Source organism: Rhinopithecus bieti, unplaced genomic scaffold, assembly GCF_001698545.2.
Source record: "Rhinopithecus bieti isolate Rb0 unplaced genomic scaffold, ASM169854v2 scaffold_21219, whole genome shotgun sequence".
Taxonomy (NCBI): domain Eukaryota; kingdom Metazoa; phylum Chordata; class Mammalia; order Primates; family Cercopithecidae; genus Rhinopithecus; species Rhinopithecus bieti.
Genome location: NW_016810186.1, coordinates 67,952 through 94,987, shown reverse-complemented (window position 1 = coordinate 94,987; position 27,036 = coordinate 67,952). Strand labels below are relative to the sequence as shown.

The window sequence follows — 27,036 nt, the reverse complement described above, 5'->3', positions numbered from 1 at the left end:
AATTATAGGTGCCCACTTTAATTTTCATTTTTTCCACATATAATTAATGTCTGTTTTTACCACTAGACTGTAAGGTTTATATAGGTAGAGATTAGTCCATCTACCTTCCCGTCTTTATTGCTGTTTAAATTGTACTTAGGTATCTTTTTTTGTTGTTCTTCTATATACTGCACCTATATCATTTCCCAACACAGTGTAGGTACTCAATAAAGACTTGATAATGAATGAAAATAAACCATCAAATAGGATTGCTTCCTGCTATGAAACAAATCCAAGTCATTCAAAGTAGGTCTGGGAAATACAGACAGGTGGATATAGAAGTCATAGAGACAAGAGAGTCCAAAAACCAAAAAAATTGTAAAGGAGAGACCCTTATAATTTCAGAACTTTTTATAGTAGTGCTTCGTCAGATGTTAAAAGTAGCATGCATCATGCCTCAATAGCCAACTGGTCCATCCTGTATTATTGAGTAGCTATGCATTGACTAGGAATTGTGTTCATATATGCAATTCACATAATAAAGTTTACTGAATCCAACCACCCATCTCAGTCCCCAAATCAAATAACTGGTTCTCACATAGATATTACACTTGTAAATTTGGTAGAAGAGAGTGGTACAGGTTGAACCAGTGCAGAATGATTCTGATAATGAAGATAGAGTTCTCACTGAAAGCCTGGGGCATGAATCACTGTCAAAGCCTGTCTCTTTACTCTGCCCACACAACCATAGGAGTTTCAGTCCTCCTAAAGAGTAGTGAGGTGTGAAGTTAAAAAGGTTTGGACAAGCATTTGGGAGCCTCTGAGGCTTATCTGAGCTAACCAAGCCTCCCAAGGCCTTAAATCTCCAATGAAAGCTTCCAAGAGTGACATACTTCTTGTGGAATGTCCCCTAGCTTGGCTGCAATCCAGAAGGGCAGAGATGTGTGAACTGACAAGATAAAGCCAACAAACCCATTGCCCTTCTATCCCCTCCTGGCATTTCCTAGTCTGGCTTATGTGAGTGTAGTAACATTTTAGGACTGTATTTGCCTACTTACAGCAATACTGCACTGAATTATCTTAAGGAAACAGGATGGCCCTTGATTGTTGTTTTCTGTCTATGGATGGGTTTTCTGTTGTTGTTGTTGTTGTTGTTGTTGTTGTTGTTGTTGTTGTTGTTGTTGAATTGAAGAATACAGTGTGAGCCAGGATATAATTGCCACCATAGTCACAAACCAAAGACTCCTGGGTATTTTGTGTAGTGTTTCTGGGTATGTCCAGAGACCACATGCATCCAAATTGGCAAGTTGCTTGCTTCAGAGGCAGATTCTTGTAACCCATTCCAGACAAGTTAATCAGAATCTCTGGAGGTAAGGCCTGGAAATCTGAAATTTAACAACTCTTCTTAGGTATACTAAATTCTTAGGCATAAAAACTTTTTATTGTGATTCCTCCAACGCAAATTAGCGTTTTAACAGATGAGGACTGAGGCCCAGAAGAATAGAATGATCTGCCCAATGTCTCACAGCTGGTTAACATCAAAGACCACACTGGGATCCAAGTCTGTGCCTTCCCAGGCCTGTCCTTGATTCTCTACAACATCCTCCACATCTCCTAGGGCATTCACCAAAGCATAGCACAAGTCCTATAGAGAAGTCCTTTGAGATACTTGCACCATCTCTGGGGCATGTAATCTGGGGGAAGAGGAGATCCTTAACTGGACAGATTACATTCCAATTCTGTGCAGGCTCTCATATAAACAAGAGAGTAGAGAAAGTATCTCTGCACCATCCGGTTGTCCCTTCAGGCTCCCAGCATATTTTCCTGCTCTACCTGTCCTTACCTTATGCTTAGGAGAGGGTCTGATATTACTAATTTTTTCCTCTGCATAAGTAAGATAAAGAAATGTTATACTTGCATATGTTGTTTATCAGGTACTAGTATTTACTTATCAGCAAATAAACTATCAGGTTTATTTGTTCATGGAAGCCTTCTCTATCTGCATTGAACACTCCCAGACAACCCTTGGTGCAAGCCTCCGTTTTTGCCACCTCCACTGCATCACTATTATTTATTTGCACGCCCATCACCAGCACTATAACATCAGCATCTTGAGGGATGAAGCTGTCTTTCATTTTTATATTCTCATTGCCAACTCAATTCCTAGTCTATTATAGTTGATTTTTAAAAATGTGTGTGTGTACGTGTGTGTTTGTGCATATAATACATCCTTGCAACAACCTGGCAAATAGACAAAAAGTAATTCCCACCATAGAGGTGAATGAACTGAGTAGCCAAAGGCAAAGTGATACAAGGATGATTACATAGTTGTCCAGTGAAACAGAGGAGATTCGAATTGAATTCTGAATGACCCCGAGAATGCTGCTGTTTCCACCATACCAGAGCACTACCAAGTTCCCTTTCACCATCAAAGTGTTCTCTCTCCTGCAAGTATTGACTTCTTTAACCAATTCTCTGATTTTGGAAAAGGAAGTTTTGCCCCATTAATGAAAATGTAGTGAGACAAATGCAAAATGTTAACTGAGAACAGATTTAGAAGAAAAAGAAAAAGTAGCAAAGTCCACAGCCAGAGAGTCTAAAATCAGATACAGAGCAAGAAATAAGGAGCACATAGAGGTAAATGGTGCGACAGGGTCTGTAAAAGAAGTTTATGCTTTGAGAAGCCCCTTCTACTAAATATATGGTCTGAATTTCAAGATTAGAGGAAGCCTCATTAGTCTGGACACATGGTGCTAACAAGGAAGGTGGTATAACTGCAAGACAGCACAGAGCACCCCACGCAGATTTTATGCCCTAGATGCTCCATGTTTCCTCTTGCGGCTGGGGTCAGAGTGGGAGAACAGGCTAGGCAGAGAAAAGGAGTGGTGGATGACTGTGCACAAACTCATCTACAAGGCCTGCCTGTACCTGGTAGTGTGCCCAATATTAAGAATAGATCTTAAAACAAAGGCTAGTGGAAAGACCTGCATTTTACTTGGTCTTGCTCCATCAAGTAAAGCAGACTTCTGATGCCCCTCCCCCTTTAAAGTTAACCCTTCGATCATTTCCTTGCAAATTTCAAACAGGTCTTTGGATATGTTCATCTACAGGTCACTTGGCTACTTCATGGCATGGATCACGCCATACCCTTCTCCTATGCATCATCTCCTGTTTACACTACCCTTGGAGCTAATAACAGCTAAGGGCCCTTCTTTACTTTCATTGTATTAGAAGCTCACACAAAGCATTAACCCATAAACCAGGGAGAGGAGTCATGTTACATGGATCCCAAAAATTCCAGCACCATTTCCTCTCTTTGCTGTTGCCTTGGTGCATGGATACCTTAGTGTGTGAATATCAATGCCATCTATGGCTGCTGGACATCCCAGATGCTGATACTTGTACCATCCTTTAACCCTCAGCCCCCAAGAAACAACCCAACTGCATAGAGATAAAGATCAACCCTCAGGATGCCCTAAACTGGATTCCTGGGGCTCTTGTTTCATCAAAATCACTTCCACTGTTCTCTTGACACATGTCATTATATTCCTTACTGTTTTGGAAAAAAAAAAACACTCTTTAAAGCTGTCTTTTTATTTATAGCCACCTCCCTAGAACTGAGACATGAGTCCATGGGGACAGAGCCTGGGGACAAACCTGAGTCATTGTCACTAGACTTTGCTCAGCTTTGCCCCATCCCTCCAGCATCCAGTCCTTTTTTCCTGGACCCATCTTGCCAGAATACTTTCACCCTACCTTAGGTTGAGTCCATCAGAAGATATTCAGGCCCTTGTACAGACAGATTTCCACTAGTACTGCCCACCAGTCTAGCCAAGGTGAATTCCAGGGATGAACATGACTGAGGTCCCAGCCCAGATCACCACTTCTGGAATTGTATCTATGTAATTTTGATTTGAGAAATTCTCTCCTTCATTTAGGTCCTACGTATGGCCATCTTATAGGGTCTGCCCTCTCGGAAGTCCAAATCAGAGTGTTCATGTTGTAAATGAAAGAGTTTCTTTTAAGTCCCATCCTAGCAGCTAGGTTGATGTCAGAGGGTGTTGTCAAGTCTACAGTGAGAAAAAACAATAAAATTAAGGGACAATAATCAAGGGAACTTGACCCCTCTTCCCATGTATACAACTGGCCAAAGTCTGCCCCTAATCAAGTCACAACCTCCAAACAAGCTGATATATATATTTGATATTATTCTCATAGATGTTTACAGTCCTGTACAAACCATTAAACTAATTTGTGTCAAATGTTGTCACTGAATTTTTAAAGAAATACATCATTCCAAATACTAAATTAAGGATCAAATTCTCATAAACCCCTAATAATTGGTGGACCTAATTGTGATTATATGTATTTGCCTAAAAGCTCCATAAAATGATAGAGTATTGCTTGACTTCCTAAAGCTACAGGTAGAAGACTGTTCTAGACTGAGTGATATGAGAACACAGTTTGCTTTTTACATTTCTGACCCAATTAGCATTTCATTTTGATGGTCTGGATTTAAAATTCATTTTGTAAATAAACCCAGTGAGGCTCCTCCTCAATTGACCACTTTGGGTAATTCCTTTTGGTGGGGGGGGCAATTTTAAAGAGTATCTACTATCAAAGAGAAATTTTAAAACGTGTATTTATACCATATGGTCAGACATCCTTGAATTAGTTGGTTAAAAAAAAAGAAGAAGGAAAAAGGAAAAAGTGCCATTGGAAAGGTATGTAGCAGAAGTAAACTATGAAGATATGAGGTATAGTGAAAAGGGCCCAGGATGTGAAGAAATAAAGCCAGATTCACAGCCTAATTCAATTCTTACTAGCTCTGTGTTTTGGAATAAATCACCTTCAGTTGCTTTATTGCATTTCAGGATCATCACCTATAAAAAATGGACTCTCCCGTCTCATGGACCTCTGGTGAGGATCACCATGAGACAATAAACATGTGACTTTTCATTGTCAAAGAGACATAATGGTACCTAACAAAAGAAAACAAAGGGAGTATTATTTATCAGGTATTGATATTTAACAATTTTATTGCTTTAATATAATTATCCCAGGCTTTGGAACAAATATTGAAAAAAAGATAAAGATGCAATGCCACGTAACCAGAGGATTTCGGACAGGACCTCAGAGAGCATTCATTCCAATTCTCATTCCCAGACACATATTTTATAGAGTAGAAAACTGAGGCACGGAGGAGGTGAGAAGCTTGCCCAAGGTCTCACAGCATTATCCTCAGAGCTTGGAATAGAACTCACGTCTCCTGCTCTCTAGCTCCCAGCAACCTCTACAATCCCTAAAACTGTTTCTAGAATCCCATCTCTTCGATCCTGTGCCTACAACCCATGTCGACAACCATTAAAGCATATTATTCAGTTTGATTGCCTTCTTTAAATAATAATTAACCAGTTTATTACAATACTTTTCCTTCCCTTTGCAGTGCAGAGACAGGGCCAAACACTCAGAGAATTGTCATAGACTCAACTCAGGGAGAAAAGCCTTTTTTGTTTACTCATCAAACATTTATCTGAGTTCTTACTTGTGCCCCAAAACTATGCTAACCTTGATAAAAATCTCAGTGATCAGAAGTCCTTCAAGTGGTGGATATACTCACAAGCCAATGATTACCACGTAATCAGCAATATGTTAAAGCAAATATAAATGGATTACATGGAAGCTTAGAGTATGGTATGACTAAGGAGCCAGGAGAAATTTGACAGATATTTCTGCCTTACCTGAAAAAAATGACAAGTTGTGACATTAAAAAAATAAAAATTTTAAAGCCAAGAGAAAAAGAACATATTTCCTTTAACTATGAGAATTGTACACTGATGAGCAGCAGTTACGTTATTTGATGATCACAGTTTGGACAGCTGGTTTCTGCCCACCAGGAACTGAATCAGATTCAGATCCTTTGAACTCTGATGTCAAAGTCAGTCACATTTTCAACACCCTGGATATTCTTTTTGTTAGTATTATTATACTTTAAGTTCTGGGTTACATGTGCAGAACATGCAGTTTTGTTACATGGGTATACACGTGCCATGGTGGTTTGCTGCACCCATCAACCCGTCACCTATATTAGGTATTTCTCCTAATGTTATCCCTCTCCTAGCACCCCCCCACCCCCCGACAGGCCCTGGTGTGTGATGTTACCCTCCCTGTGTCCATGTGTTCTCATTGTTCAATTCCTACTTATAAGTGAGAACACGCAGTGTTTGGTTTTCTGATCTTGGATATTCTATAGCAGCAGTAGTTGGTTAACCTCTCTGTTTCTTAGTTCCCTCATCTATTCAGTAGGGATGATAATAATAATGTCTCACTGAGAGGATTACTGTGAAGATTAAATGAATCAGAGCATGACAAATGGTTACAACAACACCTGGGACAAAGTGAGTGTTCAATAAATGTTGGCATTTTAGTATGAGAGGACCAATTGTGTGTCACTGAAAACTCATTTCAGAATGTTACTACATGAAAACCAGGGAAGAGGTGAAGAAGGTTGTATCAGTCAGAGTTCCTCCCAAGAAACAGAACCATGAGGATGTACATATATTAAGATATTTATTACAAGGAATTGGCTAATGTAATTGTGGGTGCTGGCTAGGCAAGTCCAAAGTCTGTATATGAGGCCATCAGAAAGGGCAGACTGGAAATTCTAGGGCAGGAGCTAAAGATCCTGTCCACAGGTAGAATTTATCTTTCAGAAAAGCCTCAGTGTTGCTTTTAAGGCTTATCAATTAATTGTATCAGGCCCATCCAGATTTTTGAAAAAAAATTGCTTTACTTAATTTTTACTAGCTATTTTGAAATATAATTGGTATACAAAGAATTGCACATACTTAATGTGCATAATTTGATGACTTTTGACATGCAAACACATGTGATACCATCACAAGCTAATTGACATATCCAACACCTCCAAAAGTTTCCTTGTATCAATTTACTTATTTGTTTGTTTGTTAGAACACTTAACGTGAGATCTACTCACTTAACAAATTGTGAAGTCCGCAATACTATACTGTTCACTATAAGTACTATGTTGTGTATTACCTCTCTAGAACTTATTCATCTAACATGACTAAAACTTTGTACTTACTGAATGACAACTCCCCAATTCCCCACCTTCCAGCCCCTGGCAATCACTATTCTCTGCTTCTATCAGTTTGACTATTATATGTGCTTCACATAAGTGGAAACATGCAGTATTTGTCCTTCTGTGACTGGTTTAGTTCACTTAACATAGTGTTCTCCACGCTCACCCCTGATATGGTTTGGATATTCGTCCTTTCCAAATCTCGTGTTGAAATGTGATTCCCAATGTTGGAGATGGGGCTTGGTGGGGGGTGTTTGGGTCATAGGGGTGGAGTCTTCCTGAATAGCTTTGTGCCCTTCTTGCTGTAATGAGTGAGTTCTTGCTTTGAGTTCACACAAGAGCTGGTTGTTAAAGAGCCTGGCTCCTCCCTCACTCTCTCATGCTCCTGCTCTCACCATGTTACTTGCTGGCTCCCCTTCACCTTGCCCCATGACTGCAAGCTTCCTGAGACCCTCAACAGAAGCAGATGGCAGCACCATGCTTTCTGTATAGCTTGCAGAACCATGAGCCAACCTAAACCTCTTTTCTTTGAAAATTACCCAGCCTCAAGCATTCTTTTATAGTGGTGTAAGAACAGACTAACACAGTCCCTGTTGTCAGAAATGGCAGGATTTCCTTCTTTTTTAAGGCTGAATAATATTCCATTGTATGTATATGTGCCACATTTTCTTTATCCGTTCACTCATCAATGAACATTTAGGCTATTACCGTATCTTCACTATTATGAACAATGCTGCAATGAACCTGAGAGTGCAGACATCCTGTTCAAGATGCTGATTTCACTTCTTTTGTCTATCTACCCTGATGTGGGATTGCTGAATCATACGGTAATTCTATTTCAAATTTTTTGAAGAACCTCCATATTGTTTTCCATAGCTGCTGCACCATTTTATATTCCCAAAAACAATGTACCAAGGTTCCAATTTCTCCACATCCTCACCAATACTTGTTATCTTTTGTGTGTGTGCATTTTTAAAAATATTAGCCACCCTAGCGGGTGTAAGGTGGTATCTCATTGGAGTTTGATTTGCATTTTCCTAATAATTAACGATGCCAAGCACCTTTGTATACACCTGTTGGCCGTTTGTGTATCTTCTGTTAGAAATGCCTATCCAAGCTTTATGTCAATTTTTTAATTGAGTTATTTGTTTGTTTTGCTATTGAGTTGTAGGAGTTTCTCATTTATTTAGAAAATTAACCCTTTATGAGCTACATGGTTTGGAAATATTTTATGCCATTCCATAGTTTGCCCACTAATTCTGTTGATTATTTCCTTTGTTGTGCAGAAGTCTTTAGTTTGATGTAGTCCTACCTGTCTATTTTTGCTTTTATTACCTGTGCTTTTATCATTATATCCAAGAAATAATTGCCAAGACCAATGTCAAGACTTTATCCTTATGCATTCTTCTAGGAACTTTATGGTTTCATGTTTTATGTTTCAGTCTTTAAACCATTTTGAGCTGATTTTTGTATATGATATAAGGTATAGGTCTAATTTCATTTTTTATGTGAATATCCAGTTTTCCAAACACAATTTGTTGAAGAGCTATCATTTCCCCACTGTGTATTATTGACTCCCTTCTCAAAGTTCAGTTGAATATATATGCATACTTTTTATTTTGGCCTCTCTATTCTGTTCTATTGGTCTATTTGCCTATCTTTATGCCAATAAACACTTTTAATTATTGTAGCTTTGTAATGTATTTTAAAATCAGGAAATGTGATGTCACCAGATTTGTTCTTCTTTCTCAAGATCATTTTGGCTATTCTGGGTTGAAAAAATTTAATATATTTTCATGATAAAATCACTCAACAAACTAGGTATAGAAGAAATGTACCTTAATATAATAAAGACCATCTATGACAAGCTCACAGCTAACATCATACTCAATAGTAAAAAAATTAAAAGTTTTTCCGCTAAGATCAGGAAGAAGACAAGTATACCCACTCTCATCATTTCCATTTAACATAGTCCTGGAAGACCAGGCCAGCACAGTGGCTAACGCCTGTAATCCCAGCACTTTAGGAGGCAGAGGCAGGCAGATCACGAAGTCGAGAGATCGAGATCATCCTGGCCAACATGGTGAAACCTCATCTCTACTAAAAACAAAAAACAAAAAACAACAACAAAAAAACAAGAATTAGCTGGGCATGGTGGTGTGTGCCTGTAGTCCCAGCTACTCGGGAGGCTGAAGCAGGAGAATCACTTGAACCCAGGAGGCAGAGGTTGCAATGAGCTGAGATCATTCCACTGCATTCCAGCCTGGTGAGAGAGCAGGACTCCGTCCAAAAAAAAAAAAAAACAAAAACAAAACAAACAAACAAACAAAAAAAAACCATAGTCCTGAAAATTCTAGCCAGAGCAATTAGGATAGATGAAATAAAAGGCAAACAAATCAGAAAGAAGAGGTAAAGTTATCTCTGTTTACTCTGTTTACAAGTGATATAATCCTACATATACTAAACCCTAAAGGCTTCATGAAAATAAACTGTTAAATCTAATAAAGGAATTCAGGATAAAATAAAGTTGCAGGATACAAAATCAACATACAAGAATTAGTAACCTTTCTATATATTTAAAATGAACCATCTGAAAAGGGAATTAAGAAAATACTTCCTTTTACAATAGCATTAAGAAAAATAAAATAGGGATAAACTTAACCAAAGAGTTGAAGGACTTCCACACTGAAAACTACACAATATTGATTAAAGAAATCAAAGAATACACAAATAAATGGAAAGACTTAATGTTCAAATGTTTGTACTACAAAAGTAATCTATAGATTTGAAGTTATCTCCAATAACTTACCAATGGTAATAATATCTCCAATAAAAATCTCAAAGGCATTTTTTACAGAAATGGAAAAAGCAACCCTAAAATTCACATAGAACCACAAAACCTTCTTTACTTTAAAGTAAACTGATTATAAACTGTGTAACCACATATATAAAATAGATTATTATTTGATTGAATAACTGGGAACTGTTAGCAAGTTAACCTTGTTGACACATGAAGCTGACCATCACAAAAGCTAGTGTACAATAAGTTGGCATAGCACATTTCTTTTAATGGGTTCAAGGCAATCATAAAACCAGAGTAGAAGGGAGTAACCCAATACCTCAGACCCACTTATCCATGCATTCTACAGACAGAGCTGAGGACCCCAGGGACAATGCACAGACTACTTGCCTTTGCATCCTTTTGTGTGGAAACAGTGAGCAGGTTCTTTCTCTGTATTGTTTGGTGTACCCACTAAACCTTAGAGGATTCTAGTAGTTTACAGTTTCAAAGAATGGAGATTTTACACAGAGCAGACTCATGAGACCTTGATTCTAAGTTCCTGCTTCTATTAAGAGGTAGCATGGCATAACAACAACAACAACATATACATGTGTGTGTATGCGTGTGTGTGTGTGTGTGTGTGTGTGTGTGTGTGTGTGTGTGTGTGTGTGTGTATCAGCTATGACATTAGACACCTGGGTTCAGATCCACCTTTGTCACTTACCGGGTGTCTAGTCAAGTCACATTGCCTCTCCCAGCCTGTAAATGGCATCTGTGAATGGCAGTTAACCTGTAAATGGTAATAATATTGTCATGTCATGGTTATTGCAAAGAATTAAAGACCATAAAAACAAATGGCCTGGGTTTGCAAAAGATGCTTGTAAAAGACAAGCTATGATGCTTACCTTCCTATAGTTCAAGGATTACCTAGTGTTAGTTGTATAGTTTCAGGAAAGTTCCTTCATCTTTCTGTGCCTCAGTTTCCTCATCTGTAAAATAAGCATACAATAAGTTGTTCTGTGGATTAAGTGAGTTAATATGTATGAAGTGCTCTGAACAATGTGTGGCACATAGTACACACTATATACTTTTTAACTATTATAATTTGTGTTTGTGTGGTAGTGACGAGATCAAGGAGGTATGAAAACCAGATTTTAGTCCAACCTGTACTGGGTGAACTGGCAGAAGTCACTTATCTGTCATCAATTTTCTTTTCTGTAAAAGGAGGGGGTTAATTAGACCATCTGTCAGGCTTATGCATTTTAAAAGATTTTATACCTAAACTGCTCTGTGAGATGGAAGAACCTGAGAAGGTTTTCTGGCTTGTAGATAGTTTTGAGGTGCTGTGCTCTCACAGATGTGTCAAGGCCTTCTTATTGATTCACACCAAGGACTCTGCCTCTGTCTCAGTTTTTCTGCAGGGTGGTTGATCTGTGGACTTTTCACCAAGATGCGTTCCTCTGTCAGTTGTATCAGAGCTGTCATGAGCCTGCTTCACGCCAGGGAGAGAAGGAAAGACAGTGTTTTTATTTGTCTGCTTCACTGTATCTTTCTTCCTTTGGGATCCCGTCTCAGGAATGTCAAAATAAAATTCTGCAACTGCCCTGATGAGGAATGCTAGCTGATTGAAGAAACAGGCCCCTGTAAGCAGCACTGCCTGCTGCCGAGAGGCCCCCGATGGAGCTCTGTCAAGCCTGACTCATCCTCCAGCTCAGGGAGGCCTGGTGGTCACTACCTTTCTGCCCCAGCCAGAGAGCACATTGCAAACATCTTAAAGGCTTGAAGTTGGCAGTTTAAGGGGGAACGGTAATTCACCAAAGCATGATGGGAAATCTAATGGAGAGCAAAGAAGGGGTGAATGGGATGTGTGCCCTGTTCCCTAAAGAAGGAAACTCTTCCTCTTTCCCATTTCAGGAGAGTGTTAAAAAGGTTGCTCCCACTTCTTTTCTTCTACTGGCTTCTGCCTCCTTAGCCTTTTTATTTGCTCCTTCCAAAGGTAAAAGAGTAAGTGTCTGAGGTCAAATGCAGGCATTTAGTGGGCTGTACTTACTATCAGGCAATGTTATGAGCCTCAAATACAAGGTCCCAGGAACCACTCTTCTTCCTCTTTCTATGTCTAAACGCAGCAAGCTTTCTTCTACTCCTTTCTCCAGGTAAGGAGTGTGTGAGTGCCAGAGTCAATAAGGAGGGGCTGGCACACAGACAGAAAAGCACCTGATGGTAACAGCAGATCAGTTCAGTGTTCTACAATGTGATGATCACAGTGCACATCCTGAGCAATTTTCCAAAGGACTGAATCATTTATTTGTTCCACTGTTCATTGAAAAATGAGGTAGAACTTCATCCTACCTTGAATTAAAGGGGTCCTATCACTCCTATCAAAGCTACATTGCATTGCATAGCATTTCAAGCAGAATGAGCTAAGCCTTTCATTGACTTCATTTTGTATCCTATACAAATAGAACTAATCTTAGCATCTCTGAATTAGAAGAAAGTTCAAAAACATCCCACCAAATTTTCTCTAACTGTCTGCTTGACTTTCTCTACTGTGTGTTTTGCATGTGGTCCTGCAGTTTCTGCTTGAACATTTCCAACAATAAAACACTTTTTAACAAACGGGTTCTTTCGTTTGGTACAGGTTTATTGGAAAATGCTTCCTTTGTTACTTCTTTGTAACCTCTTAAAATTCTGTTTTTCCTACTTTTGGAATTAGAAAAAAAATAAATTATAATACCTATTCCTACGACAGTACTTTAAGTACGTGGATGTTATGTTGCAGTAATCTCAGTGGCTGAAAGGTTTATTTCTTACCTACACATAGGTCATCTGAGAGTTCTACACTACCCTCACTTAGGGACTCAGGTTGGCAGAATAGCCACGGTATTTCTGTTGAGCTCCACCACTCCACAGTATTTCTGTAAAGTTCCACCCCTAGATTTACCTGTCAAGCTGTCTCTCCACAGTCCTGCTCACCATTCAGTTCTCAGTCATTGCAGTGGGCCATCTCACACTGCACTCTGGTCTGCTTTGTCCCCACAATATGGACACAGCCCCTCTCCTTTATTCTCCAACTCACCATCAGCATAATGATGTTATGGGTAGCAGGTCTGCTAGAGTGTTGGGGTTAATGGAAGAAGGGCAAGTTGGGAGAGGGGGAATGGAGGGGAGACATATATAAATAATCTCACCTTGAAAATTAGACATCACAGTTTCAAAAATTCCTTACCTGTCTCTCCCCTCCTCCCACCCCAAACTCGGGTCCATCTTCAGCCCACTGAGGAAACCCGCCCTAATTTCTTCTCAGTTCTCATGTCTTGGTCCCACCTCTGTGTCTCCAGTTGTTATCAAAGAGAAAATTCAACTTGACCATTACTTTTTTCAGCAGAGAAATTTAGCTCCTTTTGTCTTAATCTCTTCCATTCTTATTTATTCTAATGCACTCTCCTTCCTAACCAAAGGGCTTCTTAATATTTCTTAGGCAAAATAATTATCTGCCAAATCCTCCATATTTAAAGAGATAGCAGAAGCTGAGAAATTAGTTTTTCTTGATGTCTTAAAAAGGTCATTGCAAATGTTTTCTTTCCTACCAACCCCATTTTAGAGAAACTTTCAAAGACTGTAAGTGTGAGGGTTAATATTAGGGGTCAACCTGATTGGATTGAAGGATACCTAGGTGGCTGGAAAAGTCTTGTTTCTGGGTATGTCTGTGAGGGTGTTGCCAGAGGAAACTGCCATTTGAGTCAGTGGACTGAGAGAGAAAGATCACCCTCAATATGGGTGGGCACTATCCAATCGGCTACTAGCACGGCTAGAACAAAGCAGGTGGAAGAAGGTGGTATAACCTTGCTTGCCTGCCGAGTCTTCTGATTTCCTTCTTTTTCCAATGCCAGATGCTTCCTTCCACTCTTCCTGCCCTTGGACATCAGAATCCAGGTTCTTTGGCCTTTGGACTCTGGGACTTGCGTCAGTGGCTTCCTGGGAGCTCTCAGACCTTCAGCCACAGACTGAAGGCTGCACCCTCAGTGTCCCTGGTTTTGAGACTTTCAAATTTGAACTGAGTCACTACTGGCTTCTCTCTTCCCAGCTTGCAGATGGCGTAACATGACAGGACTTTGCCTTGTAATTGTGTGAGCCAATTCTCCCCAGTAAACATCCTTTCATATATACACACATCATATTAGTTCTGTCCCTCTGGAGAACCCTGACTAATATAGTAAGCATGGATCATAAAGGGTGAATTTGGGAGTACTGAGGGAGTCAGAACATGAAAGACCTTGGAAGACCTGCTAGCCTATATACATTTTGATTTTAAGCAGGGAATTAACATAATTAGTGGGTTCTAAGGGGCATGGGAGTACAAGTGAGACAAGGAGACAAGCTGGGAGACTGTTGCAGTAATGCAGATGAGAAGGAGCAGTAGGAATAGAGAGAAGTGCTGGAGTCAAGCCATAGTTAGGAGACAGAATGGAGAGGACCTGATGTGGGAGGGTGAGTGGAGAAAGGAATATCAGGAATGATGCCCAGTTTTCTGTTTGCAGCAACTGGATGAGTGTTGATGCAATTCACTGTGACAGAAAATAAATGAGTAGGAATAAATTTAGGGGGAAATGATGTTTCATTCTAGACAGATCATATTGTAGATCTGTGAGGCATCCTGCAGGATCTGGGAACAGATTACCAAGTCAGATTTTTCAGGCAAGACTGGCCAGTGGGATCTGCACCCTGAAGAAGAACTAAGCTGCCTCTTAGAGCCCCAATATTCCAAGGAAAACCTCTGAGCAAAAGGCCCCCTTTGCTGCCTTGTTCTTATTTGAGGTCTGATATTCTTTCCTGCAAATCTTTGGCTTAAGATGTAGAAATGATATCTAAAGTGCTTAAGACTCCACTCTAGCCTCCACCCTTGGAATACATGGAGACCTTCCTCTTCATTTAGATGTGTGACCAAGCAGAGGGATTGCTGCTGATTCAGGCTAGTCACTTTGAAAAGTATCACTCGGGAGCTGAGGATTTAGCCCTTTTGTTAGAAGTGAATGGTTGCATCTTGTGTGTGATGGGTGCAAAATATTTACCAGTGTGGTAAATATCTGGAATTGTCTGTGCACTATTTTCCAACCATTTTTCACGTAGGTACATTTAAAGATTTTTTGCCTTCCTAATAATTTTTGTTGTCATTGCTATTTTGCCTTCAGAAAAAAATAGAAAAAGAAAAATGTGATTAATATGGCCCCACTCAAATCATGAAGCAGGAGCTGCCATGTGGAAGCTATATACAGGGACTCACGCATCTAATGCCAATGTAAACCAGGGAGGCTATCTGCTATGCATAAAAGAGTACTGGAATTGGAAGCAGGGCACCTGCCTTCAAGTCCCAGGTTTTCATTCATGAGAAGGTCGCTTTGGCAAGTCGCTTATCTCCTTTGGGTCTTACTGGCCTTATCTAAAAAATGGGCAAATCATTGTAGTCACTGCTGCATCACAGGGCCATTTGCAGATTATGGCAAAAAGTCCAAGTAAAGGGCTAGAGAAACCAGAATTACATCCCACATGTTCCAATCTTAGACTCCCAGGCTTTGGTTCCAGACCAAACATCTTTCATCTACTCCTTCTCATAAAGTTCACATTGCCTTCAGCTGCTGTGGCTACATTCTTAATTTTTTAAGAAAAATAATTGCTTTCTTTTACAGTGCATAGTATGGGACTGGGACTCCAATGGCAAGCATGACTTCATTGGAGAATTCACCTCGACATTCAAGGAGATGAGAGGAGCAATGGAAGGGAAACAGGTACATGGTCAACCATTTTCGGTTTTGCCTCAAGTCTCTACAATGCATCCTTAGAACCCAGCTACAAATGAAACAGTGAGAAGCAAAACATCAATGTATGATTAAGTGTGATAAGAAGGGAACATGGTAGGATGTGAGTACCTAGATTCTAGAACTAGCCCAATCCAAAGCAATTGTGTGTCCTTGGACAAGACACTGACCCCAAACGTTAGTTTCTCCATTAGTAAAATGGAAAGGTTAGATGAGAGTATTTCTAACTTCCTTTAGCTGTGTAGCCTTGAAAACGTGACTTAATCTCTCCGTGCCTCATTTTGCTCTCTTAAAAATATAAGAGTGATAATTGTACCTACCTCATAGAATTTTGTGAAGATTAAATGAGACAATCCAAGGTGCTAGCAGAGCACCCAGTACATAGCTAGCATTTCCAAAGTATCTGCTATTAACAGTAGTATTCTTTCTAGGTCTATATTTCTGTGATTTGGTGACATTAATAATAATTTCATGCTTTGGAAAAATTATTTGAATCCTCCAAATTTTCATATGAGTACCAGGTTTTCGTCTAGTTCCGTCATTTTACTCTTACACACTTGATGCCAAGACCTGCACACAAACACTACCACATACCACTAAGACACATTGCCCCACACAGAAACCTAAACTTCCCTCAGACACACACACTTTCATATCATATAATATCTAGATGGATAGATAGATAGATAGATAGTCATCTGGGCCCAAATCATGCAACTTCTTCTGTTACCTGTTTATTGTTCACTTGCCCAATTTCCAGCTGAAATACCTCTTTGCTCGGGGGCTTTCTCTATCTGCTGGAGCCTGTTTTATCCATGCCCAAAGCAAGCTAGAAGTGTGGAAGAAGATATAATGGGAGGTAGCCCTCAACAAATAACTAATGGAAGTTGGGGTATAAATACCCCAGCCCCCTTGCCCTTCAGTTGGCAAAACTCGGAGGTGTGTGCTCTATACAGTTTCCCAGAGTTCCCCCAGCAGGCCCTAGTTGTCCACAGTGGTAACTGACTTGATAATGCACCATTTCTGGGATGCTTCTTCTATCTAATTTCCCATTCCTCTATTCATGCTTCCTGGTATCACCTCCCAGATGGCCTACTTGCATTTATATTCTTGCCTCAAAGTTTGCTTCTTGGGGAACTCAACCCAAGACACCTGCTATTCTTACTCCGGAGTTCACTGTCCTCGTGGAGCAGAAAGGAGTGAAAGCAGAGGGCCCAGTGCTTTTGAGAAAGTCTTTTTCTTTAGAGATAATACTCTGTGCCTGTTCTGATCAGAAGTGCTAATTAGAGATGCCCCAACTCATTTTTCAACTCTCTCATATGTAAGGTCAGGATACAGCCAGACTGCATGGAAATGAACTAACTTTTTTTAGATCCAGAAACTTAATCTGAATCAGACTATTTGTTGAACACATACCTTTGGTCTGGAAACTCAATGGAAACAGTGACAGCTTTTCCCTTAGTTCCTGCAAAACCTGCTGTAAATACTCTATTAGGTACTCAGCGTTACAAGAAACTTGTCAAACACACAGAGACCATCACCCACAAGCCAGGATGCAGAGTTTCAGAGGCACAGTTAAAACCAACAATAAATTATAAGGAAAGTCGTTCCCAAGATAACAAGGAATATAGCTAGAGAATATTGCTCTATTGAATATGCAGAACTAGTCCTATTTAGCTACTAAACCAATGACAGCATTCATACCACCTGCTAGACTTCTAAAGAGTTTTATAAAGTTTTGCCTTATCTACTTCTATGAATAGAAATAGTCCAAGCAGTAAATAGGGGAAATATTTCATCTTATTAATTAAATATTAAAAGTAAGAATGTAACACATATCATAAATGAAATATACCAAAACATAATGCTTTCGAACAGATCTTTCAAGTTCCATTGAGGAAATGGGCCATATGCTAATGTGCTTTTCTGTATCACTAAGATACCAGAAAAACTTTAGTTTAACTACCCAGCCACCGTTTTGGTGTATTTATACAGTGGGAAATATTCTCTGATTTATTGATTCTACAATATTTATTGAGTAGCACCTAGTAAATTCCAAGCACTCTGCCAGGCTCTAAATGTGCCATGACTAACAGTGCTGACATGGTCCCTGCCCTCCTGAAGCTTACAGAGTGGTGAGCGTCAGGATGGAATAGAAACACACATAAAAAAAGTTAAAATGCAACTACAATTTGTGACAAATGCTATGACAAAACGGAACCAGTTTCATTATAAAAGTGTGCATATAGAAAAGATAATCTGACATTTAAGTTGAGGCCCCTTAAGGATTAAAAAGAAGCCAACACGTAATGAGTGAGAGAAAAGCATTTGAAGCGAAAGGAATAGTAGTGCAAAATACAGAGGCAGGGATGAGCTTGGTGTGATTGAGGACCTGGAAAGAGACCAGTGTATCTGAAGCAGAGAGTGAAAGAGCCATTCATAGGATGTAGTCAGAGATAGAGGCAGAGGCCAGGAAAAGCAGATTCTTCTAAATGTGACAAGAGCATGAGCAAGTTGTGCTTTCCTATACAGTAGCCACTAGCTACATGTGGCTATTTAAATTTAAATTAATTAAAATAAAATTAAATAACAAATTAAGTTCCTCAGTCATGCTAGCCACATTTCAAATGCTCAATAGTCTCATGTGGCTAGTGGCTTCCATATTGGATAGTGCAGATTCAGAATATTCCAATTATTGAGAAAATTCTACTGGACAGTGCTGCAAAGGGTTCTAGCTAGAGAATTACATGATTGGTTTCAATTTTTTAAAATATTACTTTTGCTACTGTGTAGATAATTAAAGAGAGACAAGGGAGATCTGTTAGGAGGCTACTACTATAGATAAGAGATGATAATGACTTGGGTTAAGGAAATAGTCATAGAGATAAGTTGGAGAGACTTAAGACATATTTTGGAGATAAGAGCTACAAGGTTTGTTGAAGGCTTGGATATAGGGAGTAAGGGAAGGAGGAAATGGTTGACTCAAGGATAAATGATTAAATGGTGCCATTTCCTGAGGTGAGGAAGAATTGTGGTAGGGAGGTCCAGTTTATGAGGAAGTTTTCAAGATTTGGTTTCAAAAACTGGTACTCAGAGGAGATGTTTACTGTAAATATATTTTAGGAGCCATCAACTAAGAGAGGACATTTAAAATCAAGAGAATGGATGAGTACACCTAGGGAGAGGGGATTGAAGAGAGGTTATAGGAGGCCTGAACCCTGAGGAATGTCATTATGTAGCATCAGAGAGAAAAACAGGAGACAGCATCTTTCAACTTTCCTTTTCCTGTGGGAGTTATGATTCTATAGGTACAGGGTAAATTCTTAATTAACTTTGATTAATTCTTGAATAACATTTATAAGCATCCTTAGTTTGGGGTGGCCAAAGGGGATACTTGCAAGAATAGAAGAGCTACTCCAAAACCTTCTAGAAGAAGGAAGAAGGCATTGTGGTTAATAGTCCAGGCTTTGGAATGAAACTGATGTGGATATGAATCCCAGGTCTACCAGTTACCACCTGTATGACCTGGGAAAGTCCCTTCTCTTCTCTGAGCCTCATCTTCCATCTGTCAAAGCGGGCTGTGGGGAGAGTTAAATGGGATTGGGAAAGTAAAGTGTGTAGCCCATAGTTATATGCCAACTTCATCCCAAGACAGTTGCAAACTATTTAGATCCGGTCCATCAGGACCCCCTACCCACCTCAAAAGCACAAGGACCCCAAGTATCTACAGGTTTGATTCAACTTCCTGGGAGCCCTCTCCTGCCTAACCCATACTTGCTCATCTTACCCTGAGAAGGAAGTGAGTAGACTTTTCATGAATGATCACTACAATTTTTAATAGAATTTGAAATCTTTAACTCAATATATCCTGCTTGATGGAAGAAATTGAGATTAATAGAAATCATTGAGAATGACAAAAAATGGCACAGCTAATTTTAGTGTCTTTTCTTTCCAACTGTTAGGTAAATCCCTAAGCCACCTGTTTTACTAAAATATTAGAGGAAGCTTTGGGGCAAAAGACAATATCAGTTTTGACTGGTTCGGGAGGAACTTGGGCTCTTTTGTCTAGAAATACTAAATCGACTTTGAGATGGATTATAATTCTTGTTTATCAAGTTCCAGCCACCTGGAGAGTAAATGAGAAGAAAATCTGAGGGAGGAAAGAAAGACAACATTCATTATGGACACATTAGGAGATTAGGCCTTTAAATGACAAAAACAAGGCTAGAAGTCTGATTTTAAGATTCTGCTTTGCATGTTTTCTTCTTTCTTTCTTTCACCCAAGAATTCCACATTTTGAAGGAGTCATGGAGGACCCTTCATTGGTTTAAGATCTCCCTCTTCTAAATCCTATGTAGTTGCCCAGTCCTGCTGGCACCTTCCAGTGATGAGAAACTACAGTATCATTTACCTGTTGCTGAGTGAAAAATTAGCCCAAAACTTCCAGGCTGAAAACAACAATCACTATGTACTCAACATTCTCTGGGTTGGCAATTTTGGCTGAATTCTCTGCTTCACATAGTGCTCCACGTGGTGCCAACAGAACTCACTCATGCATTTGTGCCTAGGCAGCAAGGATGACCAGGATATTTCTCCAGGTGTACTTTTATCCTTCCAGAGACCATTGTAAGCTTTTTAATATGGCCCTGAAAACTTCCCAGAAGCAAGAGAGGAGCCAGTCCCAGTACACAGGCACTTTTCAAGCTGGTGTTTATATCACATTTGCTAGTGTCCCATTGGCCAAAATGAGTCATGTGACTAAATGCCTCATCATTGTGGGAGGGAGCTACACAAATGCATGGACACTGAGAGGAATCGATGATCGGAGGCCACTGCTATGTCAGCCTATCCATTTGCATCTGCCTCAGAAACTACTTCATTTTCAGACACTTCTAATTCTCAGGTAGTGAAATTTTGTCTCTTGAGTAGAAATCCAGAGATTCAGCTTTCATAGGCTGGTGGGCAGGAACATTCAATGACTCTTGGATATTTGATTCACAATTGATTTTGTCCCATTAAATCTTCTGTAGGCTGGAGACCTATTCCCCTTAGTTCCCAGCTGACTCCTCAATTCCCAGCCACTCCTTAGCTCTGATCTTATCCCTCAAAAAGACCCCTTTGGAGATCTACTGTGTCACTGTTGAGACACATGTCAATCCGTTATTTTAGCTCTCTGTGAAGTTCTATGTAAATTTATTATTGTCCCTACTAAATTTCTCTAGCCTGACTATTCACTATTCACTATTCCTAACCTTTTGAGTCAATTCTCAGGCAGTAAGACTCAGTACTTGGTCATCACTCAACTGTATTCCTGCAGATTTCTTCTTCCCTGTACTGTTTGATTTGACCATATTAATAGTAAGCATTGACATGTGCCAGGCCCTGTTCTAAATTTATTACATGGATTAATCAGTCTTCACAATAATCCTATGAGATAGAGTATAATTATAAGCTCCATTTTGGAGAGAAGATATCCAAGACATAGAACAATCAAGTAACTCACCAAAAGTCACATAGCAGGGAAGTGGCATTGCTGGGATTCTAACCTAGAAGTCTGGCAGCAGAGTCTCACTCTCAACCACTCCCCCTTATTGCTCCTCTAGATGCAAGAGTTACCACGTAGAGACTATTTGTCAGCCCTCCAGTTCAGTTTGTCCTCAGCAGCACCTAGGAGTTTGGCCTTATGGAATGACTCGGCTTTTTCCTGAACAGATTCTCATGCGATGACCCTTCTTTCAGGTGCAGTGGGAGTGTATCAATCCCAAGTACAAAGCCAAGAAGAAGAATTACAAGAACTCAGGCACCGTGATTCTGAATCTGTGCAAGGTATGTATGCAACCCTCTCTTCCAGGAGTAGGAAGTTAGGGCTATCTGAGAGGAAGAGTTCAGGTGGTGTGGTGAGAGGAAAAAAGTATAAAAAAGGTGTGATCTTTTAAAATAAAAATAAAAATGTCATGTATTAAAGAACATAAAATGAGAAATGTAAGCATAGGTGGTCGTGGAGCTGTGGCAGTCCAGTGTCACCGTCCTCTCCCCAGGTACACCCCTGCCCCAAAGATAGGAGAGTTCTGCTGATAGGTTAGGATCTTCTCTGCCCAGAGCAGGGCTAGAGGGAGATCTCCAAATGGGGAAGCCAACATTTCTAGAACACCTACTATATGCCCTTCACAGTGTCCAGTGTTTTTTTTATTTGTTTGTTTGTTTTATTTTGGTTTTGTTTGCTTTGTTTTGAGACGGAGTCTCGCTCTGTCACCCAGGCTAGAGTGCAGTGGTGTAATGTCAGCTCACTGCAACCTCTGCCTCCCAGGTTCAAGCAATTCTCCTGCCTCAGCCTCCCAAGTAGCTGGGACTACATGTGCGTGCCACCACGCCCAGCTAATTTTTTGTATTTTTAGTAGAGATGGGGTTTCACCATGTTAGCCAGGATGGTCTCAATCTCCCGACCTCGTAATCTGCCTGCCTCGGCCTCCCAAAGTGCTGGAATTACAGGCATGAGCCACCACACCCTGCCTGTCCAGTGTTTTATATGTGATACCTTACTCATACTGAAAGCGTACCATAAAAACAAGACAACAGGAGAAGATTAAAGGACTTAGGAATTCCTTCCAGAGGGGCTACAACTTTGCAGAGAATCACATGTACTAATAATTAAACTTCTTAACTCAAACCTGGGAGTGATGCTGCCACTAGTTGAGTACTTACTATGCAAAAATAACTATAATAAACTCTGTTTGACTCTTACCACAACCCCGAGATGTCTACTTTCAACTGAGTTTATGTACCTAGCTCAGAGTCACACAAGAAGTAAATTTAAGAGCTGAGATTTTAACCCATGTGTCTCTGACTCCATACAGGACTCAATTGCTATCCAGATGATTGATGTGTGTGTATGTTGTGTGTGTATGTGTGTATACAGGCATACGTATATGTATATGTATATGTATATGTATATGTATATGTATATGTATATGTATAAGTATATAGGCCTATATCAGGGCTATTTTTGGGTTCTATTCCAAACCAATGCAATAAAGCAAGTCATACACATTCTTTCATTTCCCAGTGCATATAAAAGTTACGTTTACACTGTACTGTAGTCTGTTAAGTATACAATAGCATTATGTCTAAAAACATACATACTTTAGTTTAAAAATACCTTATTGCTAAAACTGCAACAGTCATATGAGCCTTGAGTAAGTCCTAATCTTTTTGCTGGGGGAGGGTCTTATCTGGGGATATTGATGGTTGCTGACTGACCATGGTGGTAATTGCTGAAAGTTGGGGTGGCTGAGATAACTTTTAAAAATAAGACAACAATGGAGTTTCTCATCAATTGACTCCTCTTTCATGAAAGATTTCTCTGTAGCATGTGATGCTGTCTGATAGCATTTTGCCCACAGCAGAACTTCTTTCAAAATTGGAGTTAATCCTCTCAAACCCTGCCACTGCTTTATCAACTAAATTTAGGGAATATTCTAAATTCTTTGTTGTGATTTCAACAGTGTTCACAGCATCTTCACCAGGAGCAGATTCAAGAAACCACTTTCTTTGTTTATCCACAAGAAGTAACTCCTCATCCATTCAGATTTTATCAGCTGCAGCAATTCAGCCACATCTTCAGGCTCCACTTATAATTCCACTTCCCTTGCTGTTTCTACCACATCTCCAGTCTCTCCCACCACTGAAGTTTTTAACTCCTCAAGGTCATCCTAGAGGGTTAAAATCTACTTCTTCCAAACTCCTATTAATGTTGATATTTCGACCTCCTCTCATGAATCGTGAATATTCTTAACGGCATCTAGAATCAGGAATCTTTTCCAGAAAATTTTCAATTTACTTTTCTCAGATCTATTAAAAAAGCTACTGTAATGATAGTTATAACCTTATGAAATGTATTTCTTAAATAAGAAGACTTGAAAGTCAAAATTACCCCTAGATTCATGGGGTGCAGAATAGGATATTGTGTTAGCAGTCATGGAAACAACAATAAAACTCCTTGCACATCTCCATCAGAGCTTTTGGGTGACTAGTTCTATTGTTGATGAACTACAACATTTTGAAGGGAATCTTTTTTTCTGAGCAGTAGGTCTCAACAGTAGACTCAAAATATTCAGTAAATCATGCTGTAAACAGATGTGATGTCATCCAGGCTTTGCTATTCCATTTATAGAGCACGGGCAGAGTAGATTTTGCATGATTGTTAAGAGCTCTAGAATTTTTGAAATGGTAAATGAGCATTGGCTTCCACTAAAAGTCACCAGCTGCAATGGCCCCTAACAAGAGAATAATCCTGCCTTTTGTAGATTTGAACCCAGGCAGTGACTTCTCCTCTCTAGCCAGGAAAGTCCTGACGGCATCTTCTTCCAATATAAGGCTGTTTCATCTACAATGAAAATCTGTTGTTTAGTGTAGTCACCTTTACAAATGATTTTAGCTGGATCTTCTGGATAAATTTTGGCAGCTTTTCCATCAGCATTTGCGGCTTTATCTTACACTTTTATGTTACAGAGACAACTTCTTTCCTTAAACCTCATGAACCAACCTCCCCTGCTAGCTTCAAACTTTTCTTCTGCATCTTCCTCACCTCTCTCAGCCTTCATAGAATTGAAGAGAGTTAGGGCTTTGCTCTAGATTAGGTTTTAGCTTAAGGGAATGATGTATCTGGTTTGATCTTTTATCCAAACCACTAAAACTTTCTTCACATAAGCAATAAGCCTATTTCACTTTCTTATCATTTGTATATTCACTGTTTTAATTTCAAGAGCTTTTACTTTGCATTCACAACTTGGCTGTTCGGTGCAAGAGGCCTAACTTTTGGCCCACCTCAGCTACTGACATGCCTTCCTCACTAAGTTTAATCATTTCTAGCTTTTAATTTTAAGTAAGAGATGTGTGACTCTTCCTTTCACTTGAACACTTAGAGGCCGTTGTAGGGTTATTAAACTGGCCTCATTTCAATAGAGTAGTGTCTCAGGGGATAGGGAGACCCAAGGAGAGGGAGAGACATGAAGGAATGGCCAGTCAGTGGAGCAGTGAGAACACATTCAACACTTATCAATGAAGTTTACCATTTTATGTGGGCTTGGTTCATAGCACCCCAAAATAATTACAATAGTAACATCAAAAATAAATGATCACAGATCACCGTAATAGATACAATAATAATGAAAAATTTGGAAATATTACAACAATTACCAAAATGTGACACAGACACAAAACGAGCACATGCTGTTGGGAAAATGGCACCAATAGTCTTGCTCTATGGTTGTCAGAAACCTTCAATCTGTAAAAAATATAAAGCTCAATAAAGTGAGGTACAATAAAAGAAGATACATCTATATATATGTGTGTGTGTGTATGTGTATACACACACACAGATGGTCCCCAATTTACGACAACTCAACTCACAATTTTTTGACCTTATGAAGGGCTTATTAGCATGTAACCCCATTGTAAGTCCGGGAGCAGCTGTACATACATGTATATATGTATATATACAGTCATGCTCTGCATAACATTTTGTCAATGATGGACCACAGATATGACAGTACTCCCATAAGATTATAATGGAGGTGAAAAATTTCTATCACCTAGTGACTTGTAGCCATTGTAATATAATTACTTTATTTTTAAATAAATTTAGTGTAGCTTAAGTGTTATAAGGTCTATGGTAGTGTACAGTAACAGTCTAGGCCTTCACATTCACTCACCTGTCACTCACTGACTCACTCAGAGCAACTTCTAGTCCCACAGGCTCCATTCATGGTAAGTTCCCTATACAGGTGTGCCATTTATTATATTTTATACCATATTTTTACTGTGCCTTTTTATGTTTAGATGTGTTTAGATACACAAAGACTTACAGTTGTGTTACAGTTGCTTACAATATTCAGTACAATAACATGATGTACAGGCTTGTGGCCTAGGAACAATAGGCTATACCATATAGCCTAGGTGTACAGTGGGATATACCATCTAGGTTTGTGTAAGTATACTCTATGATGTTCATGGAATGATAAAATCACCTAACAATGTATTTCTCAGAATGTATTTCCATCATTAAATGACACATTATTGTATATATGTACATGTGTGTGTATGTGTGTGTTTGTGTGTATACATACATAGATATATGTTTCCTAATATATTAGAAGGAACCTAATATGTCTATATACAGGATCATATCCTTACCTAACAAGATAGTGAGGGAAAAGAATAATTTATCTGCTTTGGGTCATATCCCTAACCTTTACACCAATCACTGAGACTAGGGGATAATGTCTTATGACTGGCCATCGGGGGTCATTGTATTAATCTTTTCTTTCAATATTTTATGATGCTTTGACAACTTTGGGCCTTGTGAACCTAAGAGGGACTACCCTCCCAATGTTAGCTAATTCCTACAGACAGCAAGCAACCTGCCTTCTAGCATGCCTTTGACATGCAAACCAAACATTTTTTAGTTCAAACCCCCAATCGCCTCCCTTACCAAACTCTCACACACCAAGCCAATGTTCTCCCACCTTATATGACCCGAGGGTCAGGTATCAGATAACTAGAAACTACTCCTATAGTTTTGACAGATTTCAAAACCTGCTGAAATTATTCAAACTATCCAATCCTAGGCCTGCTTAGCTGCTTACCCTGCCTCACCCACTCCTTCCTATGGATAAATAAATAAATAAATAAACACATTAATAAATAAATGATTTGCCTGCTTTCCCCTCATTGCTCTTGCTTCCTGACCTATCCTGGATGCATTCTAAACAGTTATGTGACTACCCCTGTGACCAAAGAAGCAGGAGAAAAGATCAAGATTCAATGGTTATTTTTCTCCTTAAGGTGACTGTGTACACACAATTTTTTTTTCTTCCATGAGTTGCTCTTACAGTTCAGTGCTCAGAAGCACTGTTATTTTGCTCATTTTCAAGTTCTTATTTCTTTGATATACAGACACAGTAGCACGGAGTCCCAACTATCAGGCAAAGCACTGCCATCAGGACACCAAAAGTAAGCACTATTTAGAGACCAAGTGAACATCAAATCTAAGAAAAGTATGCCAATACATGATTTGGCTCTCTGTTTGTCTGTTACTGGTGTATAAGAATGCTTGTGATTTTTGCACATTAATTTTGTATCCTGAGACTTTGCTGAAGTTGCTTATCAGCTTAAGGAGATTTTGGGCTGAGACAATGGGGTTTTCTAAATATACAGTCATGTCATCTGCAAACAGGGACAATTTGACTTCTTCTTTTCCTAACTGAATACCCTTGATTTCTTTCTCTTGCCTGATTGCCCTAGCCAGAACTTCCAACACTATGTTGAATAGGAGTGGTGAGAGAGGGCATCCCTGTCTTGTA

At 39.5% G+C, this 27,036-nt stretch overlaps 1 protein-coding gene across 1 annotated transcript in view; it reads left to right on the top strand.

The window, feature by feature from the left end:
• CPNE4 (copine 4) overlaps window positions 1-27,036 on the top strand; it is a 659,177-nt gene that overhangs the window by 579,626 nt on the left and 52,515 nt on the right. Inside the window, exons 14-15 of the mRNA XM_017891576.1 lie at window positions 15,548-15,646; window positions 21,416-21,502. Coding sequence (XP_017747065.1) covers window positions 15,548-15,646; window positions 21,416-21,502 — 186 coding nt within the window. The remainder of the gene's footprint in view (window positions 1-15,547; window positions 15,647-21,415; window positions 21,503-27,036) is intronic.